The 19200-nt window shown below is 42.4% G+C and overlaps 1 protein-coding gene across 1 annotated transcript in view; it reads right to left on the bottom strand.

Moving 5' to 3' along the window:
* Positions 1 to 416: 416 nt before the first annotated feature.
* The window catches only part of LOC143930931 (alpha-2-macroglobulin-like protein 1), a 281168-nt gene continuing 262384 nt past the window's right edge, over positions 417 to 19200 (bottom strand). The window contains exons 33-36 of the mRNA XM_077455621.1: positions 17065 to 17133; positions 8869 to 8971; positions 4307 to 4348; positions 417 to 561 (exon numbers count right to left, since the gene is read on the bottom strand). Coding sequence (XP_077311747.1) covers positions 539 to 561; positions 4307 to 4348; positions 8869 to 8971; positions 17065 to 17133 — 237 coding nt within the window. The 3' untranslated portion in view covers positions 417 to 538. The remainder of the gene's footprint in view (positions 562 to 4306; positions 4349 to 8868; positions 8972 to 17064; positions 17134 to 19200) is intronic.

Genomic DNA, 19200 nt, shown 5'->3' with positions numbered 1-19200 from the left:
AATAAAACTGTGTCTATATCAGGGATAGGCAACCTCGGCCCTCCAATTGTGGTGAAACTACAAATCCCATCATGCCTCGGCCTTTAGGAGTCATGCCTGTGATGTCTTGCAATGTCTCATGGGACTTGTAGTTTCAAAACAGCTGGAGGGCCGAGGTTGCCTACCCCTGGTCTATATGATCCATTGCTGGTCCATATCCCAGGGAGTGCAGGGTGTTTTTGGCCTGCCCTCTAGGGGACATCAGTAAGGTGCCCACCACTCAAAGAACTTTGATGTGGAGAACTGTGCTGAGGTCACCATGTCAATGACACGTTCTCCATCAGGCAGTAGACCATGTCTGAGAAAACACTGGACAGGCATGGTAGAAAATTAACTATTAACTTGGCTGTAATAATTATGAAATAATGCAACAGAAATAATGTGACACTTGGTATCATGAGTTTATTTTTGCAGGACGCAACCTCATCATAATGTATACTGCATTACTTCAGGCTTGTCGCCTTCTGGAGCATTTTCAGTTCAATTTGGTTTTCCTGCTTTATCTTACATTTCCTTTAGTATCTGGAAAGAAAAATAATGTAGGAGAGGAAGGTGGTTATGCCTTAAAACATTGCCAAACATGCACTTATTAATAGTTATTATAAGTCAGCCATACACTATATAGTTATAATGCCTCAAAAAGGCCCTGTCCCCATCCACATCACAGCATCACCAGCACATAGAGGCCAAAAAAGGAAACGGGGCATCTATAACATTGTATATAATTGTGCCAAAAACCATGAAAACACCAAAAAAGTATTAATCAATCATAGTGTTTATTAGTGACTGATGATTTCCTGACTTTGTAAAACTCTTCTGCCAAAAGAAATCCTTTACCCATCTGCTAGAATTATTACTTTTTTGTGTACACAGTTGCTTGTGTCACATGCGCAGTGCGGTGTACAGTCTTGGGCCACTCCTACTATCTGTAAGATGGTGAGAAGGGATCTGGGATGAAGTAACACTAGTATGCTAACCCAGAAGTTACATCATCAGTGACCAGCCAATGGCAGAGAAAGAGGACCCTGAGCCGGAAGAAATAATAGAGGAGAGGGCAGAGATGGAGGATGAAGTCATGAAGAGAAGGATGGACCTTCAATTGTTTGCGGGAGGCTAAACTATAAGGCAATCCTGTCATAATGTGCAAGAATATCGTCCATCGGTTCCTTTTGTTCTGCTTTAATTTGTGCACTTTTATGATTATACATTAACCACTTAAGGACTGGAAGGATTTTCCCCCTAATGCAGCGTACACACGGGGGGACTGTATGGCGTACTTAGTCAGTCGAAACACATTTCAGCGGACAGTCCGCTCGTGTGTGGGCTTCAGCGGACTTTTTCAGCGTGCAGTCCGGCGTACTAAGAATTTCGGATTGTATGACGGACTAAGTACGCCATACAATCCGCTCGTGTGTACGCGGCATTAATAATCAGGCCATCTTTTGCGATACGGCACTTAACTGACAATTGCACGGTCATGCAAAGCTGTACCCAAACAAAATTGACGTCCTTTTTTCCCCCATAAATAGATCTTTCTTTAAATTTTTTATTTTTTTGTGCTATAAACAAAAAAAGAGCGACAACTTGGAAAAAACCCCAATATTTTTAACTTTTTACTCTAATATATAAAAAAAAATCTTCATCAGTTTAGGCCGAAATGTATTCTTCTACATATTTTTGGTAAAAATAAATAAATAAATAAGCAATAAGTATATATTGATTGGTTTGCTCAAAAGTTATAGCATCTACAAAATAGGGGATAGATTTATGGCATTTTTATTATAATTTTTTTACTGCGATTTTTAGCGCAGACTGACATTGTGGCGGACAGGTCAGACACTTTTGACACTTTTTTGGGACCATTGACATTTTTACAGCGCCAGAGCCACTGATTACTGTATAAATGCCACAGGCAGGGAAGGGGTTAACACCAGGGGGCGATCAAGGGGTTAAGTGTTCCCTAGGGAAACGTTTCTACTTGTGGGGGCAGTGTAGTGACTGGAAAAGGGGAGAGATCACTGTTCTTAATCACTAGTAACAGATGATCTGTCTATTCTTCCCTGACAGAACGGGGATCTGTCTGTTTACATTGACAGATTCTGTCTCTCTCAAGAGCGATAACGGGTAGTCGGTGGACATCGCAGCCGCCGGCCATGTGCATCGACTTCATTGTCACGCCACGGCCTTGCCCCCTAGTGGTCTTAAAGCGGCCAACCTGCTGCAGTACAACTGCGGTGACTGGTCTTTAAGTGGTTAATGTCTCCAGACACAAGGAGGAGAAACAATCAGCAGACATACTTGAGTTGTACAGATCAGTATCTCCATAAGAATGATCAACAGTGGGGGGGGGGGGGGGGGGTGTATTATGATTGGAGATAAAAAAAAGTGTTGAAGGGGTTCTGCATGTACCACTTTTTTATTGCAGTAGTTGAAAACGAATTGGTAGTATGTCCCAGCAGTCCTGGAGACATTTCTATGGCTAGGCCAATGGGGACTAATCTGAAATGCTTTGAAGGCATTATACGTATTCAAACATTTTTGTTGCTTTAATTATGCATTAGTGTAGTTAAATCCCCTGGGTTGTTACTTTGTAACGATGGGCTCACATGTTGTGGTTGTAGTTTGTGGTGTCCTGGCTGATCGATTCCCCTATGTCCATATATTTCTACAGCTAGCCTGTCCCTATTCCCAAAAGGACAAGACAACTTCCTGTTCCAGGTCACACAATATCCAATGCATGCCTTATTATTTGCTCTGTTGCATCACAAATATGGGAGTGCCAATGTAATAAAAATAAATCTTCCAGTTGCATTGTGAGCTCTTGGTGTTTGTGAATGCTCTGCCTATTTGTGTCTGTGTCAGCTCTAATTACTATTTAGCTCTCAATTGCAGAGCACTAGGCAGAGAGAACAATGGATTTTGGGATATGTCGTTTCTTCACAGTAATTGTCAGTTACACACTACTAACAGTGGTCATGCATTAGCCTGTGCAGTGCCATATTGAATACCCCAGGAATGTGAAGACTTACCCTACCCCAGGCTGTGTGTACAGGACAACAAATGACACAATTGAGTTGATTTGCTAAAACTGTAGAGTGCAAAATCTGGTCAGCTCTGCATAGGAACTAATCAGCTTCCAGGTTTTTTTCCTCAAACTTTAATTTAACAAACTGAAGTTGGAAGATGATTGGCTACCATGCAGAGCTGCAGCAGATTTTGTACTATTTTGCAGTTTTAGTAAATTAACCCCATTGAAACGACATGATCAATGCACATCTTATGCAAGTGTAAAGCACAAGGTGCAAATAAGTAGCTTTACAATACCTTTAAATATTTGCATAAACAGAACTGTTCTGAGTAGGAGTAGGTGAGCATGAGTAGGACAAAATTCTATCTTCTTAAAGGAGACTTTCCAGATTCTGATAAGCCCCTTGCCCCAAGACCACCATCCAGGGTTGTGAGGAAGAGGCCTTTTTCCCCCATCAATATGGGGAGAAGGTGCTTTGGGGTGGGGGGGGGGCACAGAGCCCCATCTGCCCCAAAGCAGCCACCCCCCCATGTTGAGGGTGTGTGGCCTGGTATGGTCCAGGAGGGAGGGGTGCTAGCTCATCCTCCTCCCTTTCCTGACCTGCTGGGCTGCATACTCACATAATGGATTGGATTTTGGGGGGGGAGGGCCACACCATTTTGATTTTTTTGGCATGGGGATTCCCCTCAAAATTCATACCAGACCCTTGGTCTGGTATGGTCTTGGGGGTGGGGGGCCCACATCATTTTTTTTACATTTTGGCATAAGGTTCCCTTTCCAGATCAATACCAGACTCAATGGGCTTGGTATGGATCTTGGGGGAGGGGGGGCCATGTAGTGGGGGGTGGGGTTCCCCTTTAAAATCCTCAGATCACAAGTTGCACCACAAGTCGGATCATGATGATCAAACTTTGATGCGACTTCTATTCAAATCAATAGACTGAAAGTCGGATCAGTTAAGATGGCTCTCATTGGTTTTGAATAGGGGCAGAGAGACGTGGCTAAAAGCTAACATGGCTAAACGCTCATTAACACCAATGCAAAAAGCTACTAAAAGCCTGTTTTTACAGTCGCTTTTTCCTGCCATTGGTAGTGGCTTTGCAGCTCGTTTTTTCCCATGCCCTGTGTACATGAGGCCTTACTCTTGGAAGCTGAATGACTCTTCTGTAGTAATCCAAGTACATGAGGCTCTGTGCTGGTCGGAATATGAAAAACTGGAAACAGAATAAATGCACTTACCAGAGCTGCAGGGAGAGTTGTATTCTGCAAAGGCTTCATCAGCTAAAAAACAGCAACAGGTAGGACACAGTGAGTAAGTGTTTTCATTCAAATGTATAATAACTGAAACAGTAAATGTAGCAGCTGAGTGTTGTACTATGTAAGCCATCAAATGAAACAGAATGTTTGGCCTTTACGTCATGTCTTTTATTAGCTAATGCAAAGTTTATCTAACAATGAACTTCTCTCAATTGTTTCCTCTTGGTTTGTGAACTAAACCATTTAAAGCCTTTTTTATGTGTCGTTGACAACAAAAATGGCAATTGATCCTGCCAGAAAACCAGCAAGCTTCTAACAATTCACAGATTAAGAGTATCGCCTCTGATTAACATAAATAACAAATGAGTACCATCATCCACAAATCATAATATTGAAGAAAAGGTTGGTATAGGGAGTGCTAGGGATAGTCGCTCATGCTAGCCCTCTAAGCAGTCCCAAACCAAAAATGGTGAAAATTGGACTATATCGGTACTTAGATGGTAAGGAAAGCAAAAAAATAACATTTAAAATTTCATCTTGTTTAATAAACATATAGAAAAAAAAAGAAAATGACAAACATCACCTATTTATAATACAAATAAATACACATCACAATAAGCCCTTGTACACACGGTTGGAGATTCCGACAACCAAATCCGTCAGATTTTGTCCGTCGGATTTTGTCTGACGGATTTTGTCAGAAACTGATGTATACACACGGTCGGACAAAGTTGTCGGAAAATCCGACGTTATTTCGTTACGACGGGACTATGTTCAGGCTAGTAGCCAATAGCTTTGGTGTAGGAATTTGATCTGAGCATGTGTGGCAATTTGTCCGATCGGAATTCTCTACACATGATCGAAGTATGTCCCATCGGAGCATTTTGTCGGAAAATATTTCCGGCAAGTTGGAAAAGTTGGTCCGGCGGAAACAGTCCGATGCATATCACACACAGTCGGGGCTTAGAGCGTCCTTGACGAATTCTCCACAAAAGGGAGTTCGAACTAATGGCGCACAGGGGTCTCCTCTACTAGTTTTGCAGGACAAACCGCTTCTTCAGGAGGACATCCCGGATTCGAAAGGATGGATTGCAGACAAAAGGACCCCTATATATATTCCCCCTATGGTGGACATGGGGGATTGATTAGACGGCTCAAAAGAACTTATTGATATAGGATTGCCCAGATGTAACAGATAAAGGCCATAGGATTGCATCAAATTAAATTAAATATAGGCAGTGGAGCTAAGTTGATACACTCAATACAATCAAGTCATCAAGGGTAGGTTGCAGCACATTGTATCTTGTGATAGAGGTTGCCACAGATTGAGCCCCAAGAGAGAACTTGTAGTCCAACAATTTAAGCCCCCAGAGAGACCGTATGACCCTACGGGGCGTATCAACTTAGCTCCACTGCCTATATTTAATTTAATGCAATCCTATTGTAACATCAAAAGTACATCAATTTTGTTCGGGAGCCACGTCGCACGACTGCACAATTGTCAGTTAAAGCGATGCAGTGCCGAGTCGCAAAAAATGGTCTGGTCTTTGGCCAGCAAAATGGTCCAGGTTGAAAGTAGTTAAAACTCTCTGCTAGTTTCTGAGGGAGCCTATTCCACATTTTCACAGCTCCTTTCCACATGTAAAGACTAAATCCTGTTCACCTAACAGCGAATATTATGGGGCGTTCGCGGAACACCCCATAATGCACTGCAAGATCGCAGTGCATTGATGTCTGATGATTGGCCAAAGCATGCACCTGACCTGCATGTTTTGGCAAATCACAGCGCACTCAGCTGCGAGAGCCATAATTGGCCAAAGGCAGGGTGCCTTTGGCCAATCATGGCTCTGGGGGACTAAGTCCATGCCCCACACTATATAAGGCTGCTTACATAGCAGCCATGAACAGTGTGACTGTGGATGGAGATAGATTGAGCTAGATTAGGCAGGGAGGTTAGTTAGTTAGTGGCAGTATATTTAACCACTTGCCGACCAGCACACACAATGGCACGGATAGGCATACGGACCTACAGGTATGTCCCCATTAAGAAGCAACATTGTGTGTGCGCGCGTGCGCCGCGAGCTCCGTGAGTGTGACCACGGGTCCCGCGGAGTCGAAGAACAGGGAAATGCTGATGTAAAATAAAAAGTTTCAAGTGATTTCAGAGGGGGCTGGCTCACCCGTTTACATCATCGAGTGGCCCGGCTCTTGCCTATATAACAGCAGTCACAGCTAAGAGACAGCAGTCTATTTTTCTATTTTTCAGGTCCGTCTGTGCTCTGATTCAAGATGGCTGGACAGTGCGGGACACTTTTTTTTTTAAATGAAGGAATTCTCAAAAACTGTCTCCTGACGTTTTTACTTTGACACTTTTTTTGGTGAATGGGTAGGGGTACAATGTGCCCCATACCTATTCACATAGCAGGGGGCGGGGATCTGGGGGCCCTCTTGTTAAAGGGGGCTTCCAGATTCCAATGAGCCCCCCGCCCGCAGACCCCCATAACCACCGGGTAAGGTTGTGGGGATGATTTCCTTGTCCCCATCAACATGGAGTATGCTGTTCAGTTCTGGGCACCAGTCCTCAGGAAGGATGTAGTGGAAATGGAGCGACTACAAACAATGGCAACTAAACAAATAACGGGACTGGAGCATATTAGTTATGAGGAAAGGTTGCGAGCACTGAATTTATTCTCTCTGGAGAAGACACTTAAGAAGGGATATGATTTCAATTTACAAATATCATACTGGTGGCCCCACAATAGGGATAAAACTTTTCCGCATAAGGGAATTTAATAAGACACGTGGCCACTCATTAAAATTAGAAAAAAAGTGGTTTAAACTATATAGAGAGTTCTTTACTGTAAGAGCGGCAAGGATGTGGAATTCCCTTCCACAGGCAGTGGTCTCAGCGGGGGGCATTGCTCATTTCAAAAAAACTATTAGAGAAGCACCTGAATGACCACAACATACAGGGTAATACAATGTAATACTGACATATAATCACACACATAGGCTGGATTTGATGGACTTGTGTCTTTTTTAAACCTCACCTACTATGTAACCTATACCTATCTGTAAACAGAAAACATCTACTATGACTTTTTTGACTATATTCCTTACCTCATAACCTACTTTTTTCATTTATTCAATTGTGGAACTGAATGTAATTATATTATTTAATTTTACACTGTTTGGCTCTTTACTTCATCAGGAAAAGGTGTAAAGCAAAAATCACCTTGATGGTGTGTTTTACCTGTTTTATGACCAATAAATACCTACCTGGTGTGTGCAACACACTTGGCAGTTTCTTTCTAAGCTATGGGCACCTCTGCTTTTGAATTTTGGGGTCTCATCCCTATACTTTTACCTCACACTAACATTTACTGTATTTTCAGTTTGAAGTCTCCAGACCGACATGCTTTAGCTGGTCCTACACTAGTGGAATTTCATTACAAAAGCTTTGTTTTTAGAACATTAGTTCAATTTTCTAATCATTAATGAGGTGAAAACAATGTTTGTTTTTGGTCCCAGTGACAAGTAAAATTTGAAGTAGCAAGATGGGGATTTTGCCTTAAATTAACACATTTCTTATGCCACGTATACGCGACCGGACTTTTCGAGGGACTGGGTCCAACTGACTTTCGGCGGAGTTCTGACAGAGTTCTGACGGACTTTCCGAATGAACGGACTTGGCCACACACAATCACACCAAAGTCCGACGGCTTTGAACGTGATGACGTACGACTGGACTAGAATAAGGAAGTTCATAGCCAGTAGCCAATAGCTGCCCTAGCGTCGGTTTTTGTCCATCGGACTAGCACACACACGAGCAGATTTCTCGGTAGGAACTGGGTCTGACGGAGTTTCAGCGGAAAAATTTGAAGCATGTTCCATTTCTAAAGTCTGTTGGATTTTTGCAAATCAAAAGTCCGCTGCAGCCCACACACGATCGAATGGTCCGCTGGAATCGTTCCGTCGGACCTTTGATGTCGAAAAGTCCGGTCATGTGTACACGGCATAACAATGAACTATATGTGGTTTTCTATTGGGAAATGATGTTCATTCCAAAGCTGAATGTTAAAATCACATACAATTTTGAAGTCTTTGTAGCAGGGCTGGACTGGGACAAAAATTTGGCCCTGGAGTTCATCCAGACCAGCCCACTTTAATTTTGCAAACAAGCACAAAAACAGTATATAAAACTATACGTAATTGTGCAAAAAAACATAAGTAGCATAACATAAGGAGTCCTCACTAACCTCTTATTATTTCACTTATTCTCCTCTGTATTTTTCTCATCTTTCTCACATCACTGCGTGAAGTTGAGGGCGAGCCGTACAGCCATTACTTTGTCACTGAAACTGGCCCACTGAGCCATCGGCCCCCCAGGAAACTTCCTGTAGTCCCAATGGCCAGTACATGCCTGCTTTGTAGGCATTATTGAGTGTGATGACTAGACTTTTTTGTACAACTGTTTGTATGAAAATCTAAAACTGTAAATATTTCAGTTAATAATGGAGTCTAATGCTAATATCTTATCTCACCTGGCTCATAATAATCATACACTCTCACAGTACCAGGCTTCAGGTCTGTAACCTCGATGTCCTGTTCAATCTGGATGTCGATATGTACAGGATCATGACTTATCTAAGGAGACAAAAAGACACAAATCAGGGCTGAATATATCCAAACTAAATAACTTCTAATAACAAAATAACAATATGTTTTAATAACAAGATGACAAAATAACTTTTAATAACATTTGCTGAAAATGGAGTCACTGTTTCTGTCCCCTGCATCCTCCAATGCAGCTAAAGAAGCCAACAATCCACTGCCATCTGCGGGTGAGTTACCCAGTGATGGCAATCCACAGCCATCCTCCCCCTTCGATAGCCCTGTTAAACAGAAAAGAAAGATTACTCTGGCACATAATGAATTGGTTGATGTTCACTTTGATGTTGAGGATGAACTTAAAGCTATGCGCCTTAAAATGGTGGATATTGAAGACAGAGCCCACAGAAATAATATTAAATTCAGAAGGATTCCTGAATCAATTAAACCAGCCGAACTTTCTGCATTTCTGCAAAAGCTCATGACAACAACCCTCCTGTCCCTGGGGCCTCCTGACATAATAATAGACAGGGCAGACAGACTTCCAAAGACGTCCTTCCTACCTGACCAGACCCCTAGAGATGTCATAGTGAGAATTCACTTTTACCATGTAAAAGACCAGCTGATGAGATACGCTAGACCGAATCCTATGCTCCCAGGTCAGTTCGCAGGAATTTCACTCTATGCTGACTTATCGCAAGCAACACTAGCAACACGGCACAACCTGGTCCCTATCACTAAAGTCCTGTGGAACCACAAAATCGTATACAAGTGGGGTTTCCTGGCTAAATTGCTAGTAGACATGCATAACGTGGAATAAAAAATTGCAGCGCTCAAATGAATCTTGCATATAAATGAGAATAATAACAAATAAGGAGTGAAAAGGGATAATAACACAAAACCAGTGCTAGTTGGTCATACACCAGTGCTGAATATACATAAAACCAGTGAAAATGTTTTACATATAAATTATTTAACACACTGCAATTATGTCCCTTTACTCAAACCCCACTGAATGAATGACTTGCATAGGGCTACCTATGTGAACTGAATAGTCTCAGGGCTCTTTTTGCCACCGGTGTCCATATGCGGTATAGCGTGCTCCTTTTACCCATAGGGTCCTGACACGCTTACAAACACATACATGTATTTTGGGCATTTTTTTTTTTTTTTTAGACAGGGTCTAATTAACTTACCAGCATGTCTTTGGAGTGTGGACGGAAACCCACACAGGCACAGGGAGAACATGCAAACTCCAGGCAGATGGTGTCATGGTTGGGATTTGAACCAGCAACCCTATTGCTACTAAGTGAAAGTGCTAACCACTACACCACTGTGCTGCCTTCTGCCACTGCTCAAGTATACACCTCCAACTTACTTTCTGACCCTTCTCCACTGTCAAACAGGGATGCCCTCTTTCCCCAATTATTTTTCCACTCATTATCGAGCTATTAGCAGAATACATTAGATCCGCAGACACTATTCAATTCATGAGAATTCATGAGAGACATAAAATAGGACTTTTTGCGGATGATATTATTTTGACTCTAACCAGTCCTGAAACCTTTTTTTTGTGTTTGAAAGATTACAGGAAGGAGTGAGGAATATGTATATATGTATATATTTTTTGGGGATCCTAATAATCTGATTAGGGAAAGAATGAAGAGGAATGTAAGGGAAATCAGTTCCCAAAAATATAAAATATGGTCCCATATCAGATGGTTAGGATAATGTATAAATGTTGAGCAAATTGTTGTATTGCATTGTTGTATATGTTTTTTGCAATATGTTTATAAAACTAATAAAAAGATATTGAAAACAAATTAGGTCTTATTCAGTTGTACACGTACATAGCCCGAATGATTGCATCTTTGTGTTTACAGTGAGTTTGACTTTTTCTGTACCACTTTGTATATGCACAATACAGGTTGAAGTGGCTTGTATATCACTTGCGCACAGTGGATAATTAATAAAAATCTATGGTTAAGAAAAAAGGAGATATCTAAGAAAGAATCAATGAGGGGCAGAAAAAGATGAGATTGGGGGGAAATTTTGCCTTACTTGAGGAATAGTGGGAAGGAAAGAAGAGAACAAGGAGGGTGGGGGTGGGGGTTTGGCCGACCAGGGTGCAGCCGGCGGAGGACTAAACCTAGCCATGGGAAACCACATTGGAATGACAACTAGTGAAACTGTCTGCTTGTCACTTTAAATCTTTGTTCAGCACTGACTGACAAGTGGAACATTTATTGCCTTACTTGTGCCAAGGTCTGGGCAAATGTTTTGTAGTAAGGTGTGGAGAAGCCATCTGAGCCCGGAGCTGAACCCCGTTTAGGATTCTAAATGACCTGGATGACTTCTTCCTCTGTTATTGGGGTCTCCATTTTGTCCCAGTGGTAGTCAGCCAATGTCGGAATAGGGAGGGAATCTAAAAAGGAGTTCATGTGGGCCTTGTTGTGATCATTCCCCTCGCTGTATAGCTGCTCGTAAAATATGTGGAACGTTGCCATAATCCTTTGTGGGCTCAAAGTGTGCGTTCCGCCTGATGTTCTAATTTTTGATAAAGCCTGCATACGTTGCTGTGGAGATAATTTAGCAGCCAGCAGAGATCCCATTCTGTCTCTCTGGTGATAAAACCTGGCCCTGCTCTATCTAATATTCTTTTCAGCTTTGGCAGTGAGAGCCAGGTTAAGGGAGAGGAGCACCGCATCTAGTTTAGCCATGGGGACCATTTTGGGGTCTTGCTTGTGGAGACGCAGTTGTGTAAATTCTGTTTCCAGTTTGTGTATGTCAGTCATTATTTCCCTTTTGATCTGTGAGGAAATATGAATTAACTTACCCCTATAGTGGCCTTGTGGGCAGCCCAGAGAGTTTATAGCAAAACTTCTAAAGGAAGCATTCCTTTATCGCTTTTTCAAGTTCCACTACTCTAATTAGGTCATTAAGTATGGATTCATTAAGTCTCCAATTTCGTAGGATTGGACTATAAAGGCCCCTTCTTAAGATGACTAAAACTATAGAATGGTCCGACCAAACCATGTGCCTGATGAACGACTTAGCTACTTTCGGGAGTTTGGAGGTGGAAATAAATATGTGGTCAATCCTTGCGTAAGACTGGTGAGGGCATGAAAAGTGAGTGTAGTACCGTTTGGTTGGGTTAATTTCCCTCCATGTGTCCGCCAATCCATATTCGAAGATTAATTTGGCCAAATTTGAGGCTCCTTTCGGGAGGGAGGGTGAGATGTGGGCAAGGTGGTCTGGATTTATCCAGCCCCTGATCTAGGGCCATGTTTGAATCTCCCCCATATATGACCGTCCCTTCCACTAAGGGGTCTAGTTTTTTAAACAAGTTCTGGAAAAATTCTGTTTGTCCCTGATTGGGTGCAAAGTATGAGATAAAGGAGTAAATTTGATCGTCAAGTGTCTCCTTCACTAGTAAAAACCTGCCCTCTGGGTCCCTGTGTTCAAGTTGCGCAGTGAATTTACAGTTATTTGAAAATGGAAATGGCCAACCCCCCAGTTTTACCCTCGGCATTCATTAGGAAGAACATCAGGAATTTGGCATGCAAAAAAGAGGGGTTATACCGCCTTGGGAAGCGTGTCTCCTGTAGGAGTACTACGTCTATTTTTTGGGAATGTAGTGCTTGTAAGATTTTTCGCCTTTTCACTGGTGAGTTCATCCCCTACATATTGTGGGAAGCAACACACAGTGGAGGAGAGGGTATGGTGTCATTAGCCATTGAGCAGAGGGGTTACATGCTTACCTGATACGCTGTCACTTTCCTTGAGGTGGTCCTGTGAAGGATGAGGAGTGTCAGACAAAAAACAAGCTCTGGACTGCCGCACTCTTCAGAAGACCACTTTCTTTTATTGGAAAATCACATCACAGCTCAACAAACACAACAAACAAGGAAAAATTGCTGACGTTTCGCACTAGCTGTAGTGCTTATTCATAGCGAAACATCAGCAATTTTTCCTTGTTTGTTGTGTTTGTTGAGCTGTGATGTGATTTTCCAATAAAAGAAAGTGGTCTTCTGAAGAGTGCGGCAGTCGAGAGCTTGTTTTTTGTCAGTTGCTAGTGGTAATAGCCAGCACCTGTGGCTTCCCAGCCGAAGAGACAGTTTACAGCCTGCATGTGTGCTCCTGGAGTGGTGAGATCCCTTCTCAAGGATGAGGAGTGTGTGGGGATCCCAAGGGCTGGTCAGAATAATCATGAGAGGAGCAGAAGCAAGAAAAAGGAAAGAAAGAAAGGTTAGAGCTCTCTAGGGGCTCTGTCGGGCAGGAGAGTAAAAACATCTCACTGCCTCTAATACCAACAGTTGTCTCAATCTCATCATGTGAAGTTGAGGACCCAGCAAGCGGGCATGGAATAACCAAATCCTCTTAGTAGGGGGAGATGCAAAGCCAAGCCACCTCGGCCAAGGCCCACCAAAACATATGAACAGAAATTATAATGATGTTGTCTGCCTGTGACTAGCTTAAAACATTATAAACAGTTTCAAAGAGCCTTTTCCTGGAAGGCTAGTAGAGGGGGAGAGGGATGCAAAGGGGAGGGGTGGGTGAGGGGTAGAGGATGTGTAGGGGGGATTGGGAGGGTGTTGGGGGACATGTGGGGGAAAAGGGTGGGATAGGAGGTGGAGGGCATCATCTTTGATCCAGTGGAGGAAGAGTTCTTGTTGTAGAGTGATATGGTTCTCAAAAATATCAGTTCTTCCTTGTCACTATCAGTTTGGTGCAGTCAAAATACACAAGCACTTGGGTAAAGATTGGGTTTCTAAGGGGTCCACCATTATAGAGGGGGATGCAGGAAACTGTTCTAGTTACGAACTGGGTAAATAGTGTTTGATCCAAGGTCTCCATAAGGATTCAAAATTAGAAACTTTATCTAGTAAAATAGCTTCAGTTGCCACAGATTCTCAATTGGATTTAGGTCTGGACTTTGACTGGGCCATTCTAACACATGAATATGCTTTGATCTAAACAATTCATTATAGCCCTGGCTGCATGTTTAGGGTCTTTGTCCTGCTGAAAGGTGAACCTCTGCCCCAGACTCAGGTTTTTGCAGACTCTAACAGGTTTTCTTCTATGGCCTCCTACACACGGTGCGAAAATCAGAAGGGAAAAGTCTGAGGGTGAGCTGTCTGCGGATTTTTGGATCGTTAGTATGGTGCATTCGATTTTTGACTTTTACATCAGACAAAAGCTGGATGTGCAGGCTAAACAATTTTTCTCTGATGTGAACTCAACATCTAAATTTTCCAATGGTCAGTAGAGCAATTCATCACACAAAAGTTGAAAATACAAACACGCATGCTCGGAATCAAGGAACAACGTGGAAGAGTTTGGTTTTGTAAACTACTGTTCGCAATCTAGAATTAACATTCGTGACGCGCCAATCTGTGAAATGTCAAAATTCTCATCTTCTTTAAAGAGGAAGTAAACTCTCCCACTCTGATGCTTCTTTTCATTTAGTCCATTATAATAAGTAATTATCAGACTATAGCCACTGTAATCCAGCCCAAATCGCATATTACTTACTGTTTAAAGAAACTTTAAAAAACTTGTTTCCAGGGGTTAGGCAGCAACATCTTAAAGCGGTAGTAAACCCGCTAATTATTTTTATTTTTTTTACCACCTGCAAAGCAAAAGGCATAATGAGCTAGTATGCACCGCATACTAGCTCATTATGAAATACTTACCTTAGAACGAGGCCCCGACATCTGGCCCGATCCACGCCGAGGGAGCTGACATGCTCCCTCTGCGTTTCTTCCGGGTATCGCGGCTCCGGCGCTGTGAGTGGCTGGAGCCGCGATATCGTCACTCCCACGCATGCACGCAGGAGATTTCATCCCGGCCAGTCGGCCACTGCCGGATTTTCAGCCGAGAATCCCCCTTGTGCGCATGCGCCGCTGCAGTCAGCGGCGCATACCGAGGGGAATATCTCCTAAACCGGTAGCCTTATTATAGGCTTTCCTGTAGGTAAAAGTGAAAAAAAAGAGTATACAACCACTTTAAGTATTGTTTTCTGAGTCCACAGTGGAGTGTATTTCCGCCCTTACATTGAGCACTTCCTGTACTGTGAACCAAGCCTCCTTCTCATACCAACTTTTCTACGGCAACCCTGCTTCCCTGTTCATAGTTGACTTGTTTATTTCATAGTATTTACTTGTGCCGATGTCTAATGTTTCCCTTTGTCAGACTTATCAGCTTCAGCTGATAAGACTGCAGTATTGGCCAGATTTAGACTGTATGTGAGGTCACATGGTGTGTAGGGGGAAGCTCTGAGTGATTAGCAGAGTTCAGAGCTGTGCCATAGGAAGTCCTGATAACAGATAGATAAGACATAGAGAGTGTGCCTTAATCAGGGGAGATCTGGGCATGCTCAGTGACTTAATTCTACAGAACAACAAGGATTACAACAATACTAAGTAAGTAAGGAGATATCTACAAGCAGTGTTCATTGGGGTTTTTTATGCTGATTTACATGGGACAAAGTTGTGGGGGAGAGTTTACAACCACTTTAATAATAATGAAGCTGCTTTGCATGTAGTTAAATTTATTTTAAAAGGCATTTGTTTTGTACGATCTGAAAATTGCGATTCAAGGTTTACCAAACTTCTACTAACACAAAATTATTGGAAGGGGCCCAAAGGGTGGCGCTTGAGAAATTAACTTCCTCTTTATACTCTGATAGTACGTCACTACGTTTGTGTTTGTCAGACGACAATTTGCGGATCGTTAGTATGCTAGACAAAATCCTGCACACGCCGTTCTGACAAAAATCTGACGGTCAGTCGTCCAACAATCAGACCGTGTGCCTGAGGCTTTAGACTGCCCTGTATTTGACTCCATTCATCTTCCCATCAACTCTGACCAGCTTCCCTGTCCTTTCTGAAGAAAAACATCCCCACAACATAAGGCTGCCACCACCATGTTTCACGGTGGGGATGGTGTGTTCAGGGTGATGTGCAGTGTTAGTTTTCCACCACACATAGCGTTTTGCTTTTAGGCCAAAAAGTTAAATTTTGGTCTCATCTCACCCAAGCACCTTCTTCCACATGTTTGCAGGTTGCAGTTTGCAAAAAGCCATATGGGGACATAGCAAATGGAACTTCTTAGGACTTTCTTTCACCAATGTCTTCTTGCCACTCTCCCATAAAGGGCAGATTTGTGGAGAGACGACTAATAGTTGTCCTGTGGACAGATTCTCCCACCTGAGCTGTGGATCTCTGCAGCTTCTCTAGAGTTACCATGGACATCTTGGCTGCTTCTCTAAATAATGCCCGGCCTCTCAGTTTAGGTGGACGGCCATGTCTTGGTAGGTTTGCAGTTGTGCCATACTCTTTCCATTTTCAGATGATGGATTGAACAGTGCTCCGTGAGATGTTTAAAGCTTGGGATATTTTTTTATAACCTAACCCTGCTTTATACTTCTCCACAACTTTATCCCTGACCTGTCTGGTGTGTTCCTTGGCCTTCATGATGCTGTTTGTTCACTAAGGTTCTCTAACAAACCTCTGAGGGAAACACAGAACAGCTGTATTTATACTGAGATTAAATTACCCACAGGTAGACTCTATTTACTAATTAGGTGACTTCTGAAGGCAATTGGTTCCACTATATTTTAGTTAGGGGCATCGGAGTAAAAGGGGCCGAATACAAATGCACCCCACACTTTTCAGATATTCATTTGTAAACATTTTGAAAACCATTCATCATGTTCCTTCCACTTCACAATTATGTGCCACTTTGTGTTAGTCTATCACATAAAATCCCACATTTCAAGAGGTATGGATCATTTTTGAAGGCACTGTATGTGCAGCACACACACATAGAGAAGGGTTGGCCATCACAGAGGTTTTGGCATTCACATTTTTACTTTTTACATTTTTATCTGTTTACATATGAAACTGTGTAGCATCCAATTCTATGGTATGTGTTTCAATAGATTGTGTGCATTACATTTGAAATGTTGCTAGCATATTATTCAGTGCTGTTATTTGTGGGTGGCACCTCTGAACTTCCTTCTGTATCTCATATGTTTGTTTCTACATCTTTTTTTTGCCTTTATTTATAACTTTAATGTATTAATGCATATATACACAACAAATCTAAATATAGTAAACCCAAACCTCATTCAGATAAAATGTCACCAAGTCATTGTTGATCTCACTTCTCTGGATCCCATGTTTTTTCTCCAACTGTGAAGAGAAAATACCGTATGTATTAGAAAGTATTAGGACTCCAAGGTACAGGGGCGGACTGACAACTCATGGGGCCCCCGGGCAATAGGAGATTATGGGGCCCCCAGGCAATCAGACATTATGGGGCCACACAGTATACACAGACATGTTTCTATTGGCTGAGAAGGTACTGGAGAGGTGGGGCAGCTATAATCTAAGGATTTCTAGACCAAAAGGATGTCGGTAAGGGACATTTTAGAGACAGATGTAAAAAAAAAACACAGATTTTTACATACTTTCCATGGTTTTACTGAGGCTGGCAACCCTGATGGGGCCCCCTAGTGGCACAGGGCCCTCGGGCAGTGCCCGAGTGGCCCAATGGTCAGTCCGCCCCTGCCAAGGTACAATATACACACAATTGTATTATAGATTGTATACCGCTGGATGTTTTTTTTTTTTTTCCTGCAACGTAAAGTCATATTGTGCTAGTATGGATTGCATACTAGCACTTTATGTGAAACTTACCTTGAAACGCTGCAGCCACTTCCGTGCTCACCCGTCTTGCTTCCGTGTTCGCGGGCTCCAGGTCTGTGACTGGTTGGAGCTGCAATGACGTCACTCCCACGCATGCGTGCAGGAGCCGCCGTTCACGGCACAGGGTTTCGGAAGGAACAAGATGGGTGGCCGTTCCTTCAGAGCGCATGTGCCAGTCATGTCACTGGCTGCATGTAATGTAAATGGCTCCTAAATGGTGCATGTTTAGGAGATACTTACACTACCTTATTATTGGCTTACCTATAGGTAAAATCAGTAGAGGAAGTTCACTTTCTCTTTAAGGTACCCAAAGGCACCGCATAATTATCAGCTGATCCTTCTAAAATCAGAAAAGTCAGATGATTATGAAATGTCTATGGTAACCATTGCCACTACTAGGATGGGCCTTTCTAAAATACATTTATGAAACAAAGATCTGACTTCTAATCTCAAACTTCTAAATTTAAAACTGAGAAATGTGACTTTTAGTTTCAGAATTCTGATGTTGAAACTCAGAATTTTAATATTAATTATTACATATATTATTATACATCATTTGTGACTTCTAATCTTAGAATTCTGACTTTAAAAGCCAGAATTGTGTTTCCTAAATGTTTTTTAGCCCTTGTACACACGGTAGGAGATTCCGACAATCAAATCCGTCAGATTTTGTCCGAAATTGTTGCATACACACGGTCGGACAAAGTTGTCGGAAAATCCGATCTTTCAGAACGTGATGACGTAATTTCGTTACGATGGGACTACGTTCAGGCTAGTAGCCAATAGCTTTGATGTAAGAATTTGATCTGAGCATGCGTGGCACTTTGTCCGATCGGAATTCTCTACACATGATCGGAGTATGTCCGATCGGAGCATTTTGTCGGAAAATATTTCCAGCAAGTTGGAAAATTTGGTCCGTCGGATATTCCGATAGAAACAGTCCGATGCATACCACACACAGTCGGAATATCCGACAAAACGCTCTGATCGGACACATTCCGACGGAATCTCCGATCGTGTGTACAAGGGCTAAAGGGGTGGCCCTTGGGTTCTTTTGTACATTTCATTATATATTGTGTAAATCTGTTATATTATTATATTACCCCACACACAGAGGAACCAGTCTGGGTAGAAGCCATTTAAAGAGATTCTGTCACCAGACCATTCATTTCGCTAACAATTTTCCAGTAAATTTATATGGGCATTTAATGTATTTTATGCATGTTTCTTACCCGAAAATCCTCTTTTTTGTAACTATCCAAAAGCCCTGGGCCTGCTGACTCAGAACTGTCACTCAACTAAGATTCTGTGGAACCCTATAGTTCCTCCAGAGGTTGCTAATTAGTTCATAGTTATTCTGGTGGAAAAAAGTCCATCTAGTTCAACCAATAATTCCTTGAGCTGTTGCTGAGAGTAGTGTTGGATTTATAAGCCCTTGTACACACGGTTGGACATTCTGACAACCAAATCCATTGGATTTTGTCCGACGGATTTTGTCCGAAACTGTTGCCTACACACAGTCGGACAAAGTTGTCGGAAAATCCGATTGTA

The sequence above is a fragment of the Lithobates pipiens genome, unplaced genomic scaffold (assembly GCF_037356315.1).
Source record: "Lithobates pipiens isolate NorthernLeopardFrog02 unplaced genomic scaffold, aLitPip1_a1.2 Scaffold_25, whole genome shotgun sequence".
Classification (NCBI taxonomy): domain Eukaryota; kingdom Metazoa; phylum Chordata; class Amphibia; order Anura; family Ranidae; genus Lithobates; species Lithobates pipiens.
The sequence above is the reverse complement of the archived record's forward strand: the minus strand, read 5'-3'. Positions and strand labels throughout refer to the sequence as shown.